The 19,734-nt window shown below is 35.1% G+C and overlaps 1 protein-coding gene across 1 annotated transcript in view; it reads right to left on the bottom strand.

The window, feature by feature from the left end:
- EGFLAM (EGF like, fibronectin type III and laminin G domains) overlaps positions 1–19,734 on the bottom strand; it is a 243,022-nt gene that overhangs the window by 107,289 nt on the left and 115,999 nt on the right. The window contains exon 6 of the mRNA XM_051990183.1: positions 18,543–18,678. Coding sequence (XP_051846143.1) covers positions 18,543–18,678 — 136 coding nt within the window. The remainder of the gene's footprint in view (positions 1–18,542; positions 18,679–19,734) is intronic.

Raw genomic sequence — 19,734 nt, 5'->3', positions numbered from 1 at the left:
TGTTTAGGAGAAAATATAGAGACATCTGAGTGGAGTGGAGGAATGATATTGGAGATTAATGTGTGTGTGTGTGTGTTTGTGTGTGTGTGTGTGTGTGTGAGAGAGAGAGAGAGAGAGAGAGAGATTGATTGAGATTGATTGGCTGGAGCTAGACTGGTAGGATAAGGGAGACTTTGAAAGCTAAAAAAAGGAATTTTCTTATATGTTAGACTGGCGGGATAAGGGAGTCTTTGAAAATTAAAAAAAAGGAATAGCTTCGATACTATAAATGCAGAACACTATTCACCCTCTTAATGCCTATCCTCTGGGGATTTCTATTAACCATTACTACCAGTACAACTGCTGTTTGTTGTTGTACTATATGTTTGTGTATGAAATATTATCTTTTATTGAATAGATCCAAATTCTTTTTTTTTACATTTTTTATTATAGCTTTTTATATACAAACACATGCATGGGTAATTTTCAACATTGACCCTTGCAAAAACTTCTGTTTCAACTTTTCCCCTCCTTCCCTCCACTCCCTCCCCTAGATGGCAGATAGTCCCATATATGTTAAATATGTTAAAGTATATGTTAAATACAATATATGTATACATATTTATACAGTTATCTTGCTGCACAAGAAAGATCAGATTAAGAAAGAATGTAAAAATAACCTGAGAAGAAAAAACAAAAAATCAAGCAAACAATAACAGAAAGAGTGGAAATGCTATGTTGTGGTCCATTCTCATTTCCCAGTGTTCTTTCTCTGGGTGTAGCTGGTTCTGTTCATTACAGATCAATTGGAACTAATTTGGATCCTTTCATTGCTGGAAAGAGCCACATCCATCAGAATTGATCATCATATAGTATTGTTATTGAAGTGTATAATGATCTCCTAGTTCTGCTCATTTCACTTAGCATCAGTTCATGTACATCTCTCCAAGCCTGTCTGTATTCATCCTGCTAGTCATTTCTTATAAAACAATAATATTCCATAATATTCATATACCACAATTTATTCAGCCATTCTCCAATTGGTGGGCATCCATTCAATTTCCAGTTTTGAGCCACTATGAAAAGGGCTACCACAAACATTCTTGCATATATGGGTCCCTTTCTCTTCTTTAATATCTCTTTGGGGTATAAGCCCAGTAGAAACACTGCTGGATCAAAGGATATGCACAGTTTGATAACTTTTTAAGTATAGTTCCAAATTGCTTTCCAGAATGGTTAGAGATCCTCATTCTTTTAAATTTTGTTTTTTTTATTATTCATTTTAAAATTTTGAGCCCTAAATTCTCTCCCTCACTCTATCCTTTCCCATCCAATTAGAAATCAAGCAATATGATACCCATCATGCATGTGAAGTTATACAAAACCTATTATTCTATGTGAGTCATGATGCAAAAAAGCAAGAAAAATAAAGTGAAAAAATGCTGCAATTTGCATTAAGAGCTATAAACACCTCAGTCAGATTATTAGTCAGAAGCAAGTATACTGAGATTCTATCTTGCATTTTGCTACTAATGCCACCATTTAAAGGTTTCTTTTAACTAATAAAACATATTTAGATTATCCATGGGTTTATATAATCCAGATTAGTTCTGATCCGCATTATTGTGAATAATCGAGAGCTGAATATAATTGATAACTTAAATATGAAGTTGAAAAAAAACTGAGACTAGGATCTGGGACAACTCTTCTATTTCGGCTAGTAAATGACAGTAAGGGCATTTTCTCATAATGACTTACATGCCTTATGGCTTTAGTTAAATGGTAAAAAAAATATTGCTCCTCCAAAAAGAAAGGATGAGGAGCTGCTAGATGGTTTCATAGCAGCTGGATTTTTCATAAGACCCAAGTTTATTATCAAAGAGGAAAATTAAGTCAAAAGAAGGAAACATTTACAAACTTAAATTAGAACAAAATCATTTCAACCCCAAAAAATCAGCTGGGAATATCTATAAGCAAAGTTGGAAAAGATGTGACCTTTGAGATAAAATTATTCTGGTGTCCTTTTCTAAGATGTCCTTGTGATATTTATTGCAGGAAATAACCTCCAAATGCTCCCCAAATGTGCCTCTGTTTACACAGGACAAGACCAATATTACCAATGGTCTTGAAGTTAATATTTTAGTGAAAGATAGTAATTGTGTATTTCCCATTCATTTTGCTACTAGAAGGAAACACAAATGGATGGTTCCTTTTGCTAGTCTATTCAAGGTTTGTTCAAATCTCTCAATTTTTATTTCTTTAAGGGAAGAAAGAAAAGAAAGGATGATGCACTGATTGAAGAGCTGTTTAAAACTCTGAATCCCAGCCTGACTTTGAATACCTCATTAGCTTCCTGACTTGAATACTTGTTGTCTTCCAAGCACCAGAGGACATAACAGAGGGTCAGGAGGAGTTACCTCCAAGTAATGGTAAAAATGTAGGGGATATGATGAATCAAGCAAAAGCATAATCTTAGATCCTTTTTGAGTCAAATATTTTTTCTCTTAAGTGTTATATTAGTTATATAAGTTATTAACTTATAATGCTTGATTGTACATGGAGGAACTTAATAAAACATATCTGGCAAATGAAGATGTTCACCAAAAAAAAACAAAACAAAAAAAAAACACAGAATGAAAAGAGTGCATGAAAGCATGGGCTATCCTGCATGATAAATACGATGTTCCTGACCCACTGTCAGCATAGAATAGACTTTATACTACTTTCCCTTTACTTTATTTTTTTTAAACCAGTAGTGAGAATATTTCCTCTAAGTAATACATTCTCTAATCTGACTTTCCTTTTGGTCAGTAGCATTTTTTGGTGCTATGGCTGTCTGAAGATGGGGCAGAAAAAACTAGGACTATCAGCAAGGATCTCTTTGTATTTACTTTGTACTTACTTGGCCTGTTTAAGAACACAAGAGTCTATCTGGGTTGTTGAGATGAAGAGAATAAGAAAAGAAATGAAGAAGGACAGAAGAAATCACTAGCCATTACCTGAGCAATGTCACCCTAAAGCCTTCCTATTCTTGGTATTCTGTGCTACCCATTGTCCCTGAATCATCCCTGCAAAGGCAACCTCAACAGGGCAATTACATTCATAGGGTTTGTGTCCTCGTGTCTATTTGGCAACCTCAATGCTGAATACAGGGCTTTGGATAGAATATATGCTTAATGTTTAATGAGTTAAATTGAATTGGGTATCTCACTATTAATCTATTTACAATCACAAAATGACTGCCATACAGAATGGCAAATCATTAACAAGTATTTGCAAAATGTCCACTTGTGACTATCATTTGTGTAAGTTCTGTGGAAATATAAAATGCTTCATTTTAAAGAACTTATAGACAAATTGAAGAGACATGGGAAACAAAGGAAAAATACAGGCCTTCATATAGTATCTACTACATACTAGGCATAGTGCTAAGCTCTTCACAAATATTATCTCATTTGTTCCTCACCACAACCATGTGAGGAAGAAGCTATTATTATCCCCATTTTACAGCTGAGGGAACTAAGGAAAATAGAGGTGAATGACTTACCTAGCATCAAATAGCTAGTAATTATCTGAAGCCATATCTAAACTCGGGTCTCCCTCATTCCAAACTCAGTGCTCTACTAGCTACCTAGCTGACTCTGAAACAAGGCACACACATATGCAATGTTCAGGAAACATAAGGTAACTATTCTAAGATTATCATAAAGAGCTAATTTGGGCAGCTATATGGAGCAGTGTAGAACACCAGCCCTGAAGTCAGGAGGACCTGAGTTCAAATCTGGCTTCAGACAGTTAACGCTTTCTAGCTATGTGACCCTGGGCTTAACCCCAATTGTCTTAGCAAAAAATAAAATTAAAAAAAATTTTTTTTTAATTTTAAAAAGAGCTAATTTATGTTTATATTATAAGAAAATAGAGTACAATAGAATTTCAGAGAAAAAAGAAATAAATAGGGGTTTCAGCCCTAAAAGAAAACTTTAAGAAAAGAGAAAAAATAACTAACTGTGCTATTAATCATACAACTAAGTAGGATTTGAAATCAGGTCATTTTCATTCCAATTCCAATACTCTTATCCACTGCCCCACTCAATTAATTGGTGGGAAATAAGTTCTAAAAAGGTAGAATGAATTTTCCAAGGCCCCAGAAGAAATAGAAAAGCTATGGTTTATATTCAGGTCCTTTGATTATAAATTTATCACTTTTTTTTCCTACTGCTTTCTCAACTTGGTAAGCTACATTTTAGTAGAACTTCATTGTTTTCATTGGTTCTCAGGACCTCTGATAGACAAAAGAGACATCTATCTAAACAATTTACTCTGCTTTCTACCCATGCTATCATTCCAACAGAAATATTTGAGTAGGACACTAATGGGGAACAGAACTGGCATTGAGGACTCTTAACACCTTGTGTCAGGAAACAAAGATTTTCTCAGCCATCCCAATATTACTATAGCCAAGCTAAGCTTAGCTGATGAAGACTTTTTATGGGAAGTTAGACTCTACCTGTAGGGTAGGAAAGAAAATAGGTGACTTGGGAAATATAATCCTATGAGTTTGATGGCAGCATCATTCCCATTCCTTAAGAAGACATGATGCAATGGATGAATTCTGGTCCACTAAGTATTAGTCTGACTCAACACATTACTGATGTCTTATGGTAATTACTGCACTGTTGGACCATTCTGGGATGGGTTCAGATCTGCTGTGCTCTTTATTTGCAATAATTATAAAGCTCTGAGCCTAGGTGGTTAAGTTAGATCAGAGATGTCAATGGCAAAACTGTTTAGGCCAACCAAAACCAGATTAAAATACATTTGGGAAATGTTTAACAATCCAATATAATACCACATAGATAATGCTACTTTGTAATTTTTAAAAATTCAATATGCTGCTGGCAGATCTCTGTTTCTACTTGAATTTGATACCACTGAGCTCCTTAGTTCCTACCTGAAAATTCAATTCTTTTAAAATGAGTGAAGCCAGGATTCCCCCACTAATGGGAGGGATGTGTGTGGAGCATATAGGACATGGAAGAATATTCAGAATTAACAAATGTGGGCTTCTTAACTACTATTGCTTATCATGTCTTAGAAAGTAAGTATTTAGGCAAAGATAGACGGCACAAAGATTCAATTACACAGAGAATGATGTAATATAAAGAATACTGAATTTGGAGTAAAAAAATCACAAATTTGAATTCAGGCTCTAATTATTATAATTTCTCTGAGTAAGCCTATCTTCACATCAATACAATGAAAGAACCGGATTAGACAATCTCTTTCTGATCTAAACTGTATGATTTAATGGTAAAGAAGGCTACTATATCTAGAGTCATCAGTGACTTTGATTCTAACCCTTTATCTAATACTTATTGGCTATCAACAAATCATTCAACTGGAGCCTCAATTCCCTCACTTGTAAAATGGGGATGAAAACAGGATATATCTCACCAGATTGTTGTGATGATCATCAAATGCTTATTCCTTTGCCTTTCTTCCTTTAATATGAAATATGTATATGGGTGTGTGAATATATATGTGTATGTTTATACACATTATGTTAAGGAAAGGGAAGCAAAAGATATATATGTATATATGTGTATATACATAATATATATTTATGTATATATAGATATATATACACACTTACACATCAACTATTATTAAGAAATAGGGCTAACATGATCCAATGTTAGGAAAAAACCATTTCTGACACTGAAATCTATTAAGGGGTGAGATGTTTTCTAGGACTGAGGTTAAAGGATATATATCTTGCATCTCTTGACAGCCAAATCATCATAAACTGAAAGATCTGCTTTTCATTCCTTTGTTTTGGGAAAATCTAATTATATTAATTAGATTAATATAAAGGCCCCATCTGATATTTTCCATCAACCCATAACTAAATATGCTATTCCTGATTTCTGTGGGGGCTTTGGGAACTCAGTTTTCTGAAGTGATAGAATTTTATAAAAAATATTTACTGTTTTTTCCTATATGCCTTTTACTCACAAGATGATGGTATAGTGATTTAGAGGCAGAAAGCCTAGGTTCATCTCTTATTACTTACTGTCTTTATGATCATAGGAGTCACTTCAGTATTTTTTCTCATTTGTTATAGAGGCTGGTCGGACAAGATAGTGTCAAACTCATGATTCTTGACGTAAGCAACTTAAAAATTCTTGAGTGGCCTGAACCAGATTAAAATATAATTGGAAAGTAAGGGGCAAAGCTAAGATGGCAGATTATAGACAACCCAGCTGAATTCTTTTAACATTCCCAACAATTTTAAGATAATGCCTCAAATCAAACTTGGGAATAGGAGAATCAATAAAAGGTTGAGATGAGACATTTTTCCAGTTTAAGAAAATTTAGTAGATTTTAAAGAGAAGTTTGTGACATTTGAATGGAGGTATGATCAGAACTTCAGAAATTCTTAGCCCAGATATGGCAAAGGAGTCAGACAACTGGTCAGAAAGAGATACAGGCAACTTTTTGTGGGCACTGATCATCAATTCTATTGTCTATATACGTTCTGGATTTCAGCTCCAAAGCAGAAAGAGATACTGAGGGTCACTTATAAGAGATCAGGGGTCTGGTAGTACACAAAGAAGAGTCCTAAAAAGTTGTAGCTACAGGGGACCAGGGGCAAAGACAAGAGAGCTGACAAGGAGAACAGTTGCCATACCTCTTCCAGGGTAACACTATTTTGGAAGCACCAGAAACTTGTAGACCCCCAAAATGAGCTCTCAAAAGAGTAACATGAACAAGTCTGAAGCTTGACACACTGCTTCCCCACCACAGGTAATCAAAATTTAAAAAGAGGCTAGGTAAATGAGCAAACAAAAAAAGAATGTGACTGTAAAAATCAACCACAGTATCAGGGAAGAACAAAACATAAATTTATAAGAAAACAATATGAAAATAGCCACAAAGCCTCAAAGAAAAATACTACCTGGACCCAAGCCCACCAAGAATTCTTGGGGTAAGTTAAAGAAAGAGATAAAAATGATAGGGGAAAGTTTGAGGAAAGAAGTAAAAGTGATGCAAGAAGATTATGAAAAGAGGACAAAATAGAAATTGAAAAAATCCACCAATAACTTGAAAGCAATCTCAAAATGAAAACTACCAGGAATATCATAGCCAAATTCTAGAGTTCCCAAATCAAAGAGAAAATAGTCAGCCAAAAAGAAATACTTCAAATATTGTGGAGCCATAATAATGTCTAACACAAAGAAATTGCTATAATTTTAAAATATTTCTTCACTGTCTATGGCTCTTTTTAGCGATTTTCCCTTTTTTTCCCTTTTAATTAGGTCTACTTTTGCTTCTGCTTTGTCTGAGATAATGATTGCTTCCCCTAACCTTATTTAATTTAGTTGAAATTAGTTAGTGTTAGTGGCATCCATGTTAGAAGAACAGAAGTATTACAATATGATATTCTAGAAAATAAAAAAACTAGATTACAACCAAGAATAATCTAACAAGCATACTGAGTATAATCCAAAAGGGGAAAAACTAAACACTTAAGAAAATAGAGAACTTTCAAACATTCATGATAAAAAGATCAGTGGCAAATAGGAAAATTTAACACCCAATCACATTATATGCCACATAAAGATAAACCTTTTAATCTCTTTTAGATTGTAATATGCTGCTCTAAGAGAAAAAATTCATAGACCTACAGATTATTCAAGGTAAACTGTTGTTTTTTCCAGGGGTGAGTTCCTTAAACTAATCTCTTTTGCGTCTTCAGAGCTAGTTTCTGCAAAAACTTTCTAATAAAATGCATTGTAGAGAAAACTCCAGAAACCACTAAGTAGTCTCAGCTTAAAAAAGGAAAAAGAAAAAGAAAAAGAATGACGTATTATTTGACCTTCAGCTTTCAGCTTGCTTCCTTTATTTATGAATTAGTCCATCCTTACCAAATGACAAACAGATGGATATAGTGGGGTAATGATAAACTCAGCTGGCAATTTGTCCAGACAGGCCTACCAGGGAGTGCACTTTTCATTTTATGCTTTGCCAATGACTCCCAGTGCTGCTACCCTCACAAGAATTCAATTTATGTCAACTTCCATCAATCTGACTTGGTATTACATCAGTAAAGCTCACCATAGGAGTGACTGAAGCTTTAAGTGATCAATTTGTAGAGCTAGTATGTCTCCATTTTGTGAAAAGCATCAGACTCACCCTTCTAACCCTTCCATTACAGTACAGAATGGATGGACTTGACCATTATGAGATAACCTAGGTTTGGTACTCAGTAACAATTTGTGAGTCATGTCTGAGATGAAACCAGAAGCAAAAAATCCAATGCTTCTTAAATACTTATTGGAGACTTGTGATGGAAAGTGTCATCTGCACTCGGAGAGAGAGCTATGGAGAATGAATGTAGATAAAAGCATATTTTCACCTTTTGTTATTGTTTTTGTTTGCGTTTTTTTCTCATGCTTTTTTCACTTTTGATCTGATTTTTCTTGCACAGTATGATGAATATGGAAATATGTTTGGAAGAATTATACATGTTTAGCCTAAATTGGATTGCTGCTATTTGGAGGGGAGAGGAAGGAAGAGAAAGAGAAAAATTTGGAATGTAAGGTTTTGCAAAGGTGAATATTGAAAACTGTCTTTGAATGTATTTGTAAAAATAAAACACTGTAATAAAAATATCAAAAAAGGAAATACTTATTAATATGAAATTTCCATTGAAACCTGGGAAATTTATTTTTAACTAGTCCCTATTCTTGACCTCTGTTCCTTTTAGCTACAAAACATGATGTTTGTAATATTTTAAAATATGCTGATATTTTATCTGAGCCAATGTGCAAATTAGTTTGTCATTGGCTTGCATTTAATAAGATTTTAACTTTGTGCCAGCTATTGGGCTAAGGGATGGGTATGCAAAAAAAAAAAAAAGGCAAAAATACATTACCATACCTCCTTACTCTAATATAAAGTATGTATTCACCCATTGTTTTACCTACTTGCTGTGACCCTGGGCAAGCCAACTTCTCAGTTTCCTCATCTATAAAATGGTTTATGATAACACCTCCCAGAGTTGTTGTGAGCACTTAGTGAGATAACTTAAAGAAATTTGGAAATCTTAAAATGCTATAAAAATAGTAATTATTATCATATTTTTAATGTCATTCATACAATGATTTCTGACATAGGAAACTTCCAAGATGGAAGTTCCCTCTGTTGATACATGAATATCTTAGAAATTTTTCTGTAATATATAGTCTCAGTGAATTGCTGAGCACTAGAAACATCTAGGTTCTAGTCTCTATGAAGTCATCTATCTGTCAACCAAGTGACTTTAGTACTTGGAAGTAGAAGAATTAGAATTAAAACCCAGACCTTTTGCTTCACAGCCAGGATTCTTTTTACTATACCAAATTTTCTCATTTCTATGCTCTCAAATTTTCTTTTGTTTTTCCCAATGTCCTAATAAGACTCCTCTGGAGAAACTCTTGCTTTGTTTTGGCTAAAATAAAACTCTATTTGTCTGACTTAGGCCAGGCTAGAAATGCAGACCCTTACATCCCTAGAAGCCAAGTCCTTAAACAAAGTTGGTGGAGCTGGGCTTCCTAATATGAGAGCAATCTCAGGGAGACCCAAGGCCAGCTGTGATTGATTACTTTTTGTCACCCAGGGCTTTTAAACTTTGCGGCAACTCCATGATTTCATTGACAGAATCCAGGATCTTCAGTGTACTGCTTATTATTTAGCATCAGAGGCTCAAGGCTCCTTCTCAAATGGAAGATGAGACACATCCTTTGTTGCTCACCATATAAGTGAAGTGGCCACTTCAGGTCATATAAAGAAATGTTTCTAGATCTCATTGTTCCCTTGTGATACAAGCATCCAGGTGCCCTTTCTTTCTCTCTTATCTTAAATTAAAATACTGAACAACAAACTTCCTTAATCTGAAAAGCTATTAATCTTAACTTCAAGTTTTAGGAAGATTATTGCATTGGTCTTAGCCTTCATTTCTGAAGTTCAGGGCTGATGCTCCCCACACTTGAATTCCCTGGAAGGTAGCTTCCAGTGAGAAAATTGTTATTAACATAATTTATTACTCTAAGATTAGTAAGTAGCTTGTGATCTGTGAGGTGGTGGGGTATAAAAATGGATGACTTTTAAAAAAATATCAATTTGTTAGTTAAAAAAAAAGTCAAGTATGAATGACTTTGAGACTACCGCATTAAATCAATTCTTAAGCATTACAATTAGCTTAGGAGCAAACCTGTGTGAAGATGAATTTTCTAAGTCTCATTATGGATTGTTTCTCTAATAAGGGGGTAAAAGCAAGTATTGAATTATTTAGTGGAGAAGAGACAGAAGGGAGAAGAGAGGGAAAACTATTTTCCTTCCAACAAAGTATCTAACTTTTGCTGAGATTTTTTTTTTTTTGACTCACGGCTCTAAATCATATATCATCTTGAATTTCTGTATGGACTAGAAAAAGAAAATGGTGGAATTAAAAAAAACCAGTCATTTCTGATTCGAGAATGTTTTATTTTCACCTTCTTGGTCAATAATTTTAACCAATCAGTCCACACCTATGGGAATGTTCAATCTGAAAGGCTATAGAAGGGAGCTAAGTGAAAACTATTTTTTACCTCTGATCAACCTGCCAGATAGTATATATGGATATGGGCATTGAAAAGACTAGAACATCAAAGGTGAAAAATATTTCCTTTACAGGCCTCTAGCTTTATTTTCTTAGAATACATTTTTTTTTCTTATGAGAATGGGAGATACCCCAGGGAAATTCACAGTCAGAAAGTAGAATAACTTTTCAGATATTCATAACCAAAATATTTCAAATGAGGGTAGCTATACATATGCTAGGTTCTTATTTCAATAAGCACTAAGCTTTGTTGTCCACCAAGATATGCCCAACATCATTTGGGAAAACAGATATTCATCTTCACCTGAAAATAGGATCTGTTGTATTAAAATATTGGGTAAAGTTAAAAAATGATAACATTATTGTCTACTGAGCCTGCAGACTTTAAATATTCTCTCCATTGCATAAGAAACAACAACCCACCATCTGCTGGGCACATTTGAAAAAGATAAAATGCTAGAGCCTAAGTTAATCTCAAGCCTGTAGGCTGGTTTTCATAAATTATGATGATCACACAGGACTGAAAACTTTCATCCTCAGCCTAAGCTTCTGACAAGCTTCTCTTCTGATAGTCAAAAAGAATACATTCTTTTGTTTGGCCTCACGCCATAGGTGAGCTGTGGTTGCTCTCAGAAAGGGTAAATTGAAGCAAACCATTCACGTTTTGATATTAAGACCCTGTCTAATGACTGCCTCATATGGGTATTGTGGCCTGACATATAGCATTGATACTATCAATGACAAAAGAAATCCCTCCCATGTTCTGCTCTGGTTTAAACCCCTTGCTAACATCACTACTTTTTCAGTCCTATTACACATTGTTTTCTGGAGTTTCCTTCACTCACTTTTCTCCAAGGGGACTTTGATTCTAGCCTGGAGGGAAGTAGGAGGTTGGGGACAAAAGGCCACTGTGATCTTAGAGAGAGGGGATACTAGGCTAAATATAGAGACAATCTCCCTGGAAGAAGAGTAAGGAGAAAAAAAATACCGGTGTGGGGAATGAATATTTTAGATTCAGGCTGTATTTATGATCATTATTCCTAAATGGGGAAGGAGATCCTCAAGCTGTATACCTAAGACTTGATTCCCTTTCTATCAAACATCAGATATGTATATGTGACACAAAATGATTATTAAATAAATGCATTTATCAAGATTGATAGAAAAAATCAGGGAAGTTTAAAAGATAAGAATATAGTCAATAATACCCAGAGTGAAATGCCCTTCCTTTACAAATTAAATAACTTAGTTCAAGAGAAGAAAAGTCAAAAAAAAATCTCAGCAAAAATTAGATACTTTGTTGGAAGGAAAATAGTTTTTCCTCTATTCTCCTTTCTGTCTCTTCTCCACTAAATAATTCAATACTTGCTTTTACCCCCTTGTTAGAGAAACAATCCATAATGAGACTTAGAAAATTCATCTTTGACAGAGAGAGAGAGAGAGAGAGAGAGAGAGAGAGAGAGAGAGAGAGAGAGAGAGAGAGAGAGAAACAGAGAAACTGAGAGAGAGAATGAAATAGATTTTACCCTAGGAGAAATTCCCCAAATTCTCTAGTGTAGTAAACTGGGGATAGGGACATGATCAAAGTACCAGCTTCTCTCCATGTCAGCTTCTCTGAAATCTGTCTTTCCCTTCAAAAGAATCTTGAATTGTAAGGCTCTTTCCTCAAAAAATGGAAATCAGGAGACCAGACTCTCTCTTCTCCCAAGTTCTCACCAACTCTTCCCTTTATTTAAATAGAGAACACTGAGTAATCTTCACCACGGACTCTTCGCAAATGATTTTTGAGTTTCTGGTTAGAGAGTTATACATTATTTTCCAGGACATGCCCTTTGATCCATCCAGGAAAGCATTCTTGCCTTTCCACACAAATAATAGTCCCTGGCCTGCCTCCACATCTTTGTATTGCCTATCCCTCCTGCCTGGAATTCACTCCCTCCTCTCTTCTCCTTCTTGGAGTTCCTAGTTTCTCTCAAAGTTCAGCTCATAATCTACATTGTTTTTGAGAATTTATCTGATCCACTCTTTTGCTACTATCTTTCCCCTTTGAAAAAAAATACATTGTATTTATTTTATATAACCTTATTTATGTATATATTATTTCCTCTAATAGAATGTAAGCTCTTTGAAGGAAGAGACTGTTTCAATTTGTTTTTGTATCTTTAGCAGCTAACAGTCTTTGAATCAGAGTAGGAACTTGTAAGAAATACTTGCTAATTCATTGATAGGTAATAAGATTATACAGTTTTATACAGTTACTTTTTAAATAACATTGTAAGATTCTTCTAAAATATCACAAAAAGTTCATTATTTTATCATGTCTCTGATGACATTATCCCCACAACATAGAAAACATATCTAAAACTTGGATTCCATAGAAAATGAGTGCTCAAGACTTGGAGGCCCATCTTATTTATGATAATACAACAGATTTCTATATTACTTTCATTCTGAAAACCCTATGAGCCAGGTAGGGTGAATATTATCCCAACTGTTGAGTGATGAAATGAGAGGTGAACTAACTTGCTTATAATTTCACAGCTAGTTAAAGCCATTGGAATCCATATCTCCCCTTGTAGTACAGAGAGTCTTGGTACAGAGTAGTTCAAGTATGGATGACATCAAGGCTCTCAAATGAAATCAATTCTTAGACATCACTATCAGCTTTGGAGCAGCCTTGGGTATAGATGAGTTTTTAAATTTTCATTATGGACTCTATATGGGACAGCAGGTGGAAAAAGCAGCAGACTATAATTTAGAGTAGCATTCCATGTTAAATTCTAGCAACACCATTTGGGGTTTATATTAGCCTATTTCTGAAAAATCACATTCTTAGCAGTCAAAAGGTACACATTCTATAAGTAACTCCTTGCATGACCCTAAATGACTTTTTAAATTTCGTAAGCTGGAAATCATTAGATCTGGGCAGTTTGGCCTACTTTGAATTTGAAGGCTGGTAGTCCTCTTCTCTGACTTTATTAGGTGCTTCTGTCTTCTATATTAACACCCAGAATATAACCTTTCAGGAATGCAGTGAACCCATTAATTTATCTCAAAACTGGAGCCCAGAGCCATATCATATTCCTTTTTCTGCCGATATGAAGTATCAGGACAAGAAGAGTTTAGTATTAAACACTCAACAGGCATATCTGGGAGAAGGAATAATTGAGACGCCTGAGAAATCATCCACACTAATTGCCTTTTCTGATTTCGAGCCCACACAAGCTTTTACTAAGTACACATCCTTGGGCACTCAGCTGTAATAGAGTATAATCTGAGATGTTTACAAATGAATGCTGGGGTTTATTTTAAAACATGGGAACAAACAGAGCAACATACTGCTATGGGATTCTTTCTGAAACATAGCAAACATTGAAATCATAGAAACCAAGGTTCTAATTTCCTTAGACAGCTGGTTCCCTGCATATTATGGCTATAGATCTATCTTCCATCCCTAGGACAATATAGAAACACCTCTGTCATTTAAAGCTCTGCATGATCTGGCTATAGCCTACCTTTCCACACTTAATGTTCATTACTTCCACTCAAACACTCTATGTTCCCACCAAATAAGTCTACTTAAGGTTCTTGGGACACAGCATTGAATTTCCTATCGCCATGCCTTTGTATAGACTGATCCCACAGCTGAAACGCATTAATTCATTTCTCATCTTTGTCTTTTAAAATCGTTAGCTTCCTTCAAGGATCAATTCATGTACACTTTCTCACAGGGCATCTTTTCTAGCCCCTTAATTATTACTGCTCCCTCTCTTCTCAAATTATATTGTTTTTATTTATTTAAATATTGTGTTTTTCTCAAGAGAAAATAAGTCCTTGGGGTTGGGGAGAGACTTTTCTTAGCATCCCTTTCACTTACTCCAAAGCCTTGCAAATAGTAGGTACTGAACAATAGAGGACATTGATATAAGATTAGAATATAGGCTAGTACAAAGAGAACTAGAGTGGAACCAGGGCTCCCTTTTGCCATGAACTAGCCGTCTGATCTTCAACAAGTATGGTACAGTGGAAAGAATACTTAACTTGTAATGTTGGACTTGGTATCACCAGACCTGCATGTTACAACCTTGGCTCTGTCTCTTACTGCCTATGTAACCCTGGGCAATCCATTAAAACTCTCAAGATCTCAGTTTCTCATATGTACAATGAAGGGGTTGATCTTGATGACCTTCAAGTTATCATCCAGTCCTAGAGCTAGTGTCCTAGGAGAAAGTGCCAACATTTCTTTGAGGCTAAATTTCCTCACCTAGAAAATGAGAATCATCAGCACCTCATATGAGAAAAGGGAGAAAGAGATGGGATATGCTTTGGAGAGTTCTACAAATGTAAGAAAATACTGTGATTGGAATGTCCTTTGTTCTGCACAAAGAGAGAAAGGGCCATGTTGAAAGAAGTTTACATATATTTTATTTGAAATGCCCACTCCCCATTGTTTCTAGGGAATAATATTTAGACATCAGCAACAGTGTGAAATGGTCTGAGGCCAGAGCTTCTGGAAGCAAACATGTACATCTTTTCTATACAGTCATAGTATCTTTTCCCTTCTCCCACTCCTTTTGGGAAGCCAGAATTTTGAATACTTTTTGGAAGGTGAAATTTATTTTCCTAGTTCTTTCATCTATCCCCACCCTACCATCTTGGTTTGTCTTGCTTGAAGACAGTCCCTCTTGCTTGTTAATACTAGAATGCTTTTTTTTTTGAAGGAAGGAATTAAAGAGGACAGAAAACACAGGAAATTTTGTATATATTATATATACAACTCCATCTGTCTTCCCCAATAGAACACAAACTCTTTAAGAATGGGGAGTTTCATTTTTGTCTTTGAATCCTCAAGATCAAGGCTAAGCATAATATTTTAGGGAGATGCTTAATTAGACATTTGTTGATTGATTGAAAGTGAGGCTGAAATATCAAAGTAACAACTTTGCAACAAAATAAAAGTAATCTATTTTCAACTGCAAGCTCCTCATAATTTCAGTGTCTCCTCTCTACCCAACTGGAAGTTACACAGAAGATATTTAACAGACATATGCCCTTGAAATGAATGAATGAACATTGGCTTATTAGTGGAATTTTCTACACATGATCCCCTATGCCTGAACTAAAAATTCCCTCCTCTTGTAAGTTCTGCCAATGGTATGCTTTGTTGGACCAGAATAGACTCAATTTGAACTTTATTTTGCAGAACAGGAAGCTAAAGGAACAACTTTCATGTGCTAGGAAAATTTTTTTTCCTCCTGTTTATAAGGCTTATACAGCTGGAAGGGATCTTGAGGGTCATTCAATTCTATCTCTTCATTTTACAAGTGGGGGAAGTAGAGAGTGATTAAATGACTTCTCCCCTTTCCCCCAATCTACTGGCTTTTTGGTCAGAGTCAGATGCACCAGATTCCATTATGCTAACTTAGATTTAACCTCTTTGCCTTTAGTTTTCTTATTTATAAATAAGGAACTTGTATAGCCTCTCAGGTCCCTGTCAATTCTAAATCAATGATCCTAATTTCCCATGACTAAATAAAGAGTCCTTGCCCTTTTATGTGTGTGTGTGTCAGGGGTTCTTTTCAGAGTAATATTTTTAAAATATATAAATTAAAATACAGAGGTTTGTACAGGAAATCAATTGTGTGGGGTATCCCAAAAGTCTTAATGTAGTTTTAACAAAGACTTTCAAGATATTGAATATTGAAATAGTTACCAACATATATTTTTCAAGTTCATGGATGACAAGTTTAGAATCCTTGGACTAAACGATTTCTAAGATCTCTTCCAGTTCCAACATATACAGATTCTTTATGTAGAAAATGTAAGGGTTTTCCAAACTATAGGCAATAAACTAGTACTAACTAGAATCAAGAGGAGAATCCTAACATTTCTAGGTAGTGTCTATATATCAATACATCCTGAGTGAGGATGATAATGAGTTTGTCAATTCTACATCTGCAAATGTGTGTTATGTGGTAGTAACAAACCCTGCTAAGAGTTACACTAGCCAATATGAAGAAAAATACTTTAAATTAATATTGATTGGAGAAATGCAAATTAAAACAATTTTGAGGCACTACCTCATACCTAATAGATTGGTCAATAGGACAGAAAAGAAAAATAACAAATTTTGGTAAGGGATATGGAGGAAATGCACTGTTGGTAGAGTTGTAAACTGATTCAACTATTCTTTACAGCAATCTGAAACTATGCCTACAAGGCTATAAAATCATGTATACCTTTGATCTGCGAATACCACTATTAGATCTGTATCCAAAAAGAGATTAAAAAGGGAAGGGATCTATATGAATAAAAATTATTTATAGAAGCTCTTTTCTGGTAATAAAAAAGGAAAATGAGGTGATAACCCATCAATTGGGGAATGGCTGAACAAACTGTGCCATGTAATTGTGATGGAAAACTATTGTGCTCTAAGAAATGATGAGCAAGATGCTCTCAGAAAGACCTGGAAAGACTTTCATGAGCTGATGAAAAGTGAAATATCCTGTGTACAAAGTAACAGTTATGTTGTAAGATGATCAGCTATGAATGGCTTAGCTATTTTCAGCATTACAATGATCCAAGACCACTCTGAAGGACTTATGATGAAAACTGTTATCCATTCCCAGAGAAAGAACTGATGATGTCTGAATATAGATTGAAGCATACTTTTAACTTTATTTTTCTTGAGGATTTTTTTTTGGTTTATGTTTTTATTCACAACATGATTAATATGCAAATATATTTGGATGACTACATATTTATAACCTATATTGAATTGCTTGCCTTTTCAATCAGGGAAGATGGGAGGGAGAAAGGGAGAGAATTTAGAAGTCAAAGTTTTTAAAGTGAATGTTAAAAAATTGTTTTTACATGTATTTGGGGAAAATAAAATGCTATACACACACACATATACAACCCCCGCCACACAATGAGTTATCCAGGCCAGTGAAAGGAACTTGATCCTTCTCCTCCAAAAGCCTACTTCCTGTCTTCCCCAAGTGAGGTAAAGTGTGGAAAGACTACAGCCAAGAACACAGCTATATAAATCTTGGCAGAATCATTTCCCCAAACTTTGAAGAGTCTCTGATTCAGACAAATAGCTAACCTAGAGTCCCTTTTTGAACTGAGGAGAGAAAGTCTTAAGACCACCCACTCCCTCTCATCTTTAATGAATAGATCCCAAAGTCATAAATGTTTCTTGTGTTTCAGACCGACTAGTCATTGGGGACTTTAATTCAAACTCCAGTTGTGACCAACAGAATTAAAAAAAAAAAAAGAGCATTTGACCTAAGAAGTCTTTTTATTATGCCTTCCCCAAAGTCTCAAATTCCTCATCTATAAAATCTTGAGAGGGTTGGCACTAGGCCATAATCTTTCAAAACTAAATCTGAGATTCCATGGTTCTCCTGAGCAGAGAAGTTCTTCTTCTACCCTCCCTTTCTGATAAATGAAAGTAGAAGAATGGAGATTGGGGATAAAGAGAGGATAAAAATTTCCCCACAGTGACAAAGCTGTCTTTAGTGCTCATTCAGCTTCTCATTTCTTAAAATTTCTAAGAGTAAATATCAAATATTTACTTTGGGGGCAAATTTTTCAAAAAAAAATAAACCAATTCCAGTGAATCTACAATATGTCAGATACAATCTGGATGTTTTTAGGATATAGGGCAATTTCTCACCTTAGGGAGAGGGTTGGCAATTGGTGATAACACTACCATTAGGCCACTCCCTTTATTACTGGCTTAGGTCTCATGGTGGACTTCAAAGGCATCATTTAGGCAAGTTCAGTGTTGGAGTATAAATATGTGTCAACATCCCCACTGGAATGACTAGGTCTCACAGTCAAGTCTCCTCCCAAGCCATGCCAAAAATACTTGAAATGAAAACACTGAGCATTTAGATTCGACCCATCAAAGTACCTGATATATTCCAGAGAGTAGTACTGAATAGGCGAACTTCCTTCACTTTCTCCAGGTTTCCAGGACAGTGCCACCTCAGAGTCAGAAACCACGATGACTTGAGGCTGATAAGGAGGTGATGGGGGCATACATTTATCTGATCAGGAGAAAAAAAATTGTCATATTATTAGAGCAAATTAATAGGTTTTCTATGCCCACAAAATATATGTTTCTCTCCTAAGAGACCCTTCTTTTTATGGAACAACTGAATCTCATTCAGAGTATTTTCTGTTAGTTTAAGATATCAGCATCCCAATCCTTTATTCTCCACCTTACATGGTGGCCCTAGATAAAGATGGTCCGAGATAAACCATGCTTGGGGGTACAATACTCAGTTCCGGGAGCCTCATTTCAGGAATGATGTTAATCAGTTCAAGAGTGTCCATCCAGGGGAGGATGATCAGGATGGTGAAGTAACTAGATTTCATGCCAAAAAAAAGAAGGGCAAGAGAGAGTTGAAGGAATTTGGGGAAAAAAAGATTCGAATTTGGGGAGGGTATATGTTAGAGTTGTTTTAAGGAAGAAATGTCAAACTTATTTTACTCTGCATCTAAGGATAAAATTAGAATAATAGGGAATTGTAAAAAAAAAGCAGGTATAGGTTTGATGTGAAGAAACATTAGAATTATCCAAATGCTAAAAGGGCAACTAGATAGCACAAAGGATAGAGCATTGGCTTTGGAATTAGAAAGATGATCTCACTAAGTTACAATTTAACCTCAGACACTTACTAGCTGTGTGACCCTAAGCAAGTCACTTAACCCTGTCTGCTTCAAGTTTTCTCATCTATGAAATAATACAGAGAAGGAAATTGGCAAATCCCTCCAATATCTTTGCCAAGAAAGTTCCAAATGAAATCAGGAAGAGTATCAATAGAGTCAGGAAAATAGCTGAACAATAAACAATTTGAAAGGCTCAATATTCAATATGATCAATGTTCATCAAAGTTCATCATCTTTGAAAATTTTTAAGAAAATGCTGCATGATAATTTTGTCAGGAGTACTGTGAAGGGGATTTATGGATAACTGAACCAGATGACTTCTTCTATAGATGAAATTTTAGGATTCCATGAGAGTTTAAAGGATGGTCTATGCAGTGGCTAGATTCACTAAGTATGGAGTGAAGGGATAATAATGAGATATGAGATTTCAT

This window comes from Antechinus flavipes, chromosome 1 (genome assembly GCF_016432865.1).
Source record: "Antechinus flavipes isolate AdamAnt ecotype Samford, QLD, Australia chromosome 1, AdamAnt_v2, whole genome shotgun sequence".
Classification (NCBI taxonomy): Eukaryota; Metazoa; Chordata; class Mammalia; order Dasyuromorphia; family Dasyuridae; genus Antechinus; species Antechinus flavipes.
This window is presented reverse-complemented; position numbering and strand designations above follow the sequence as displayed.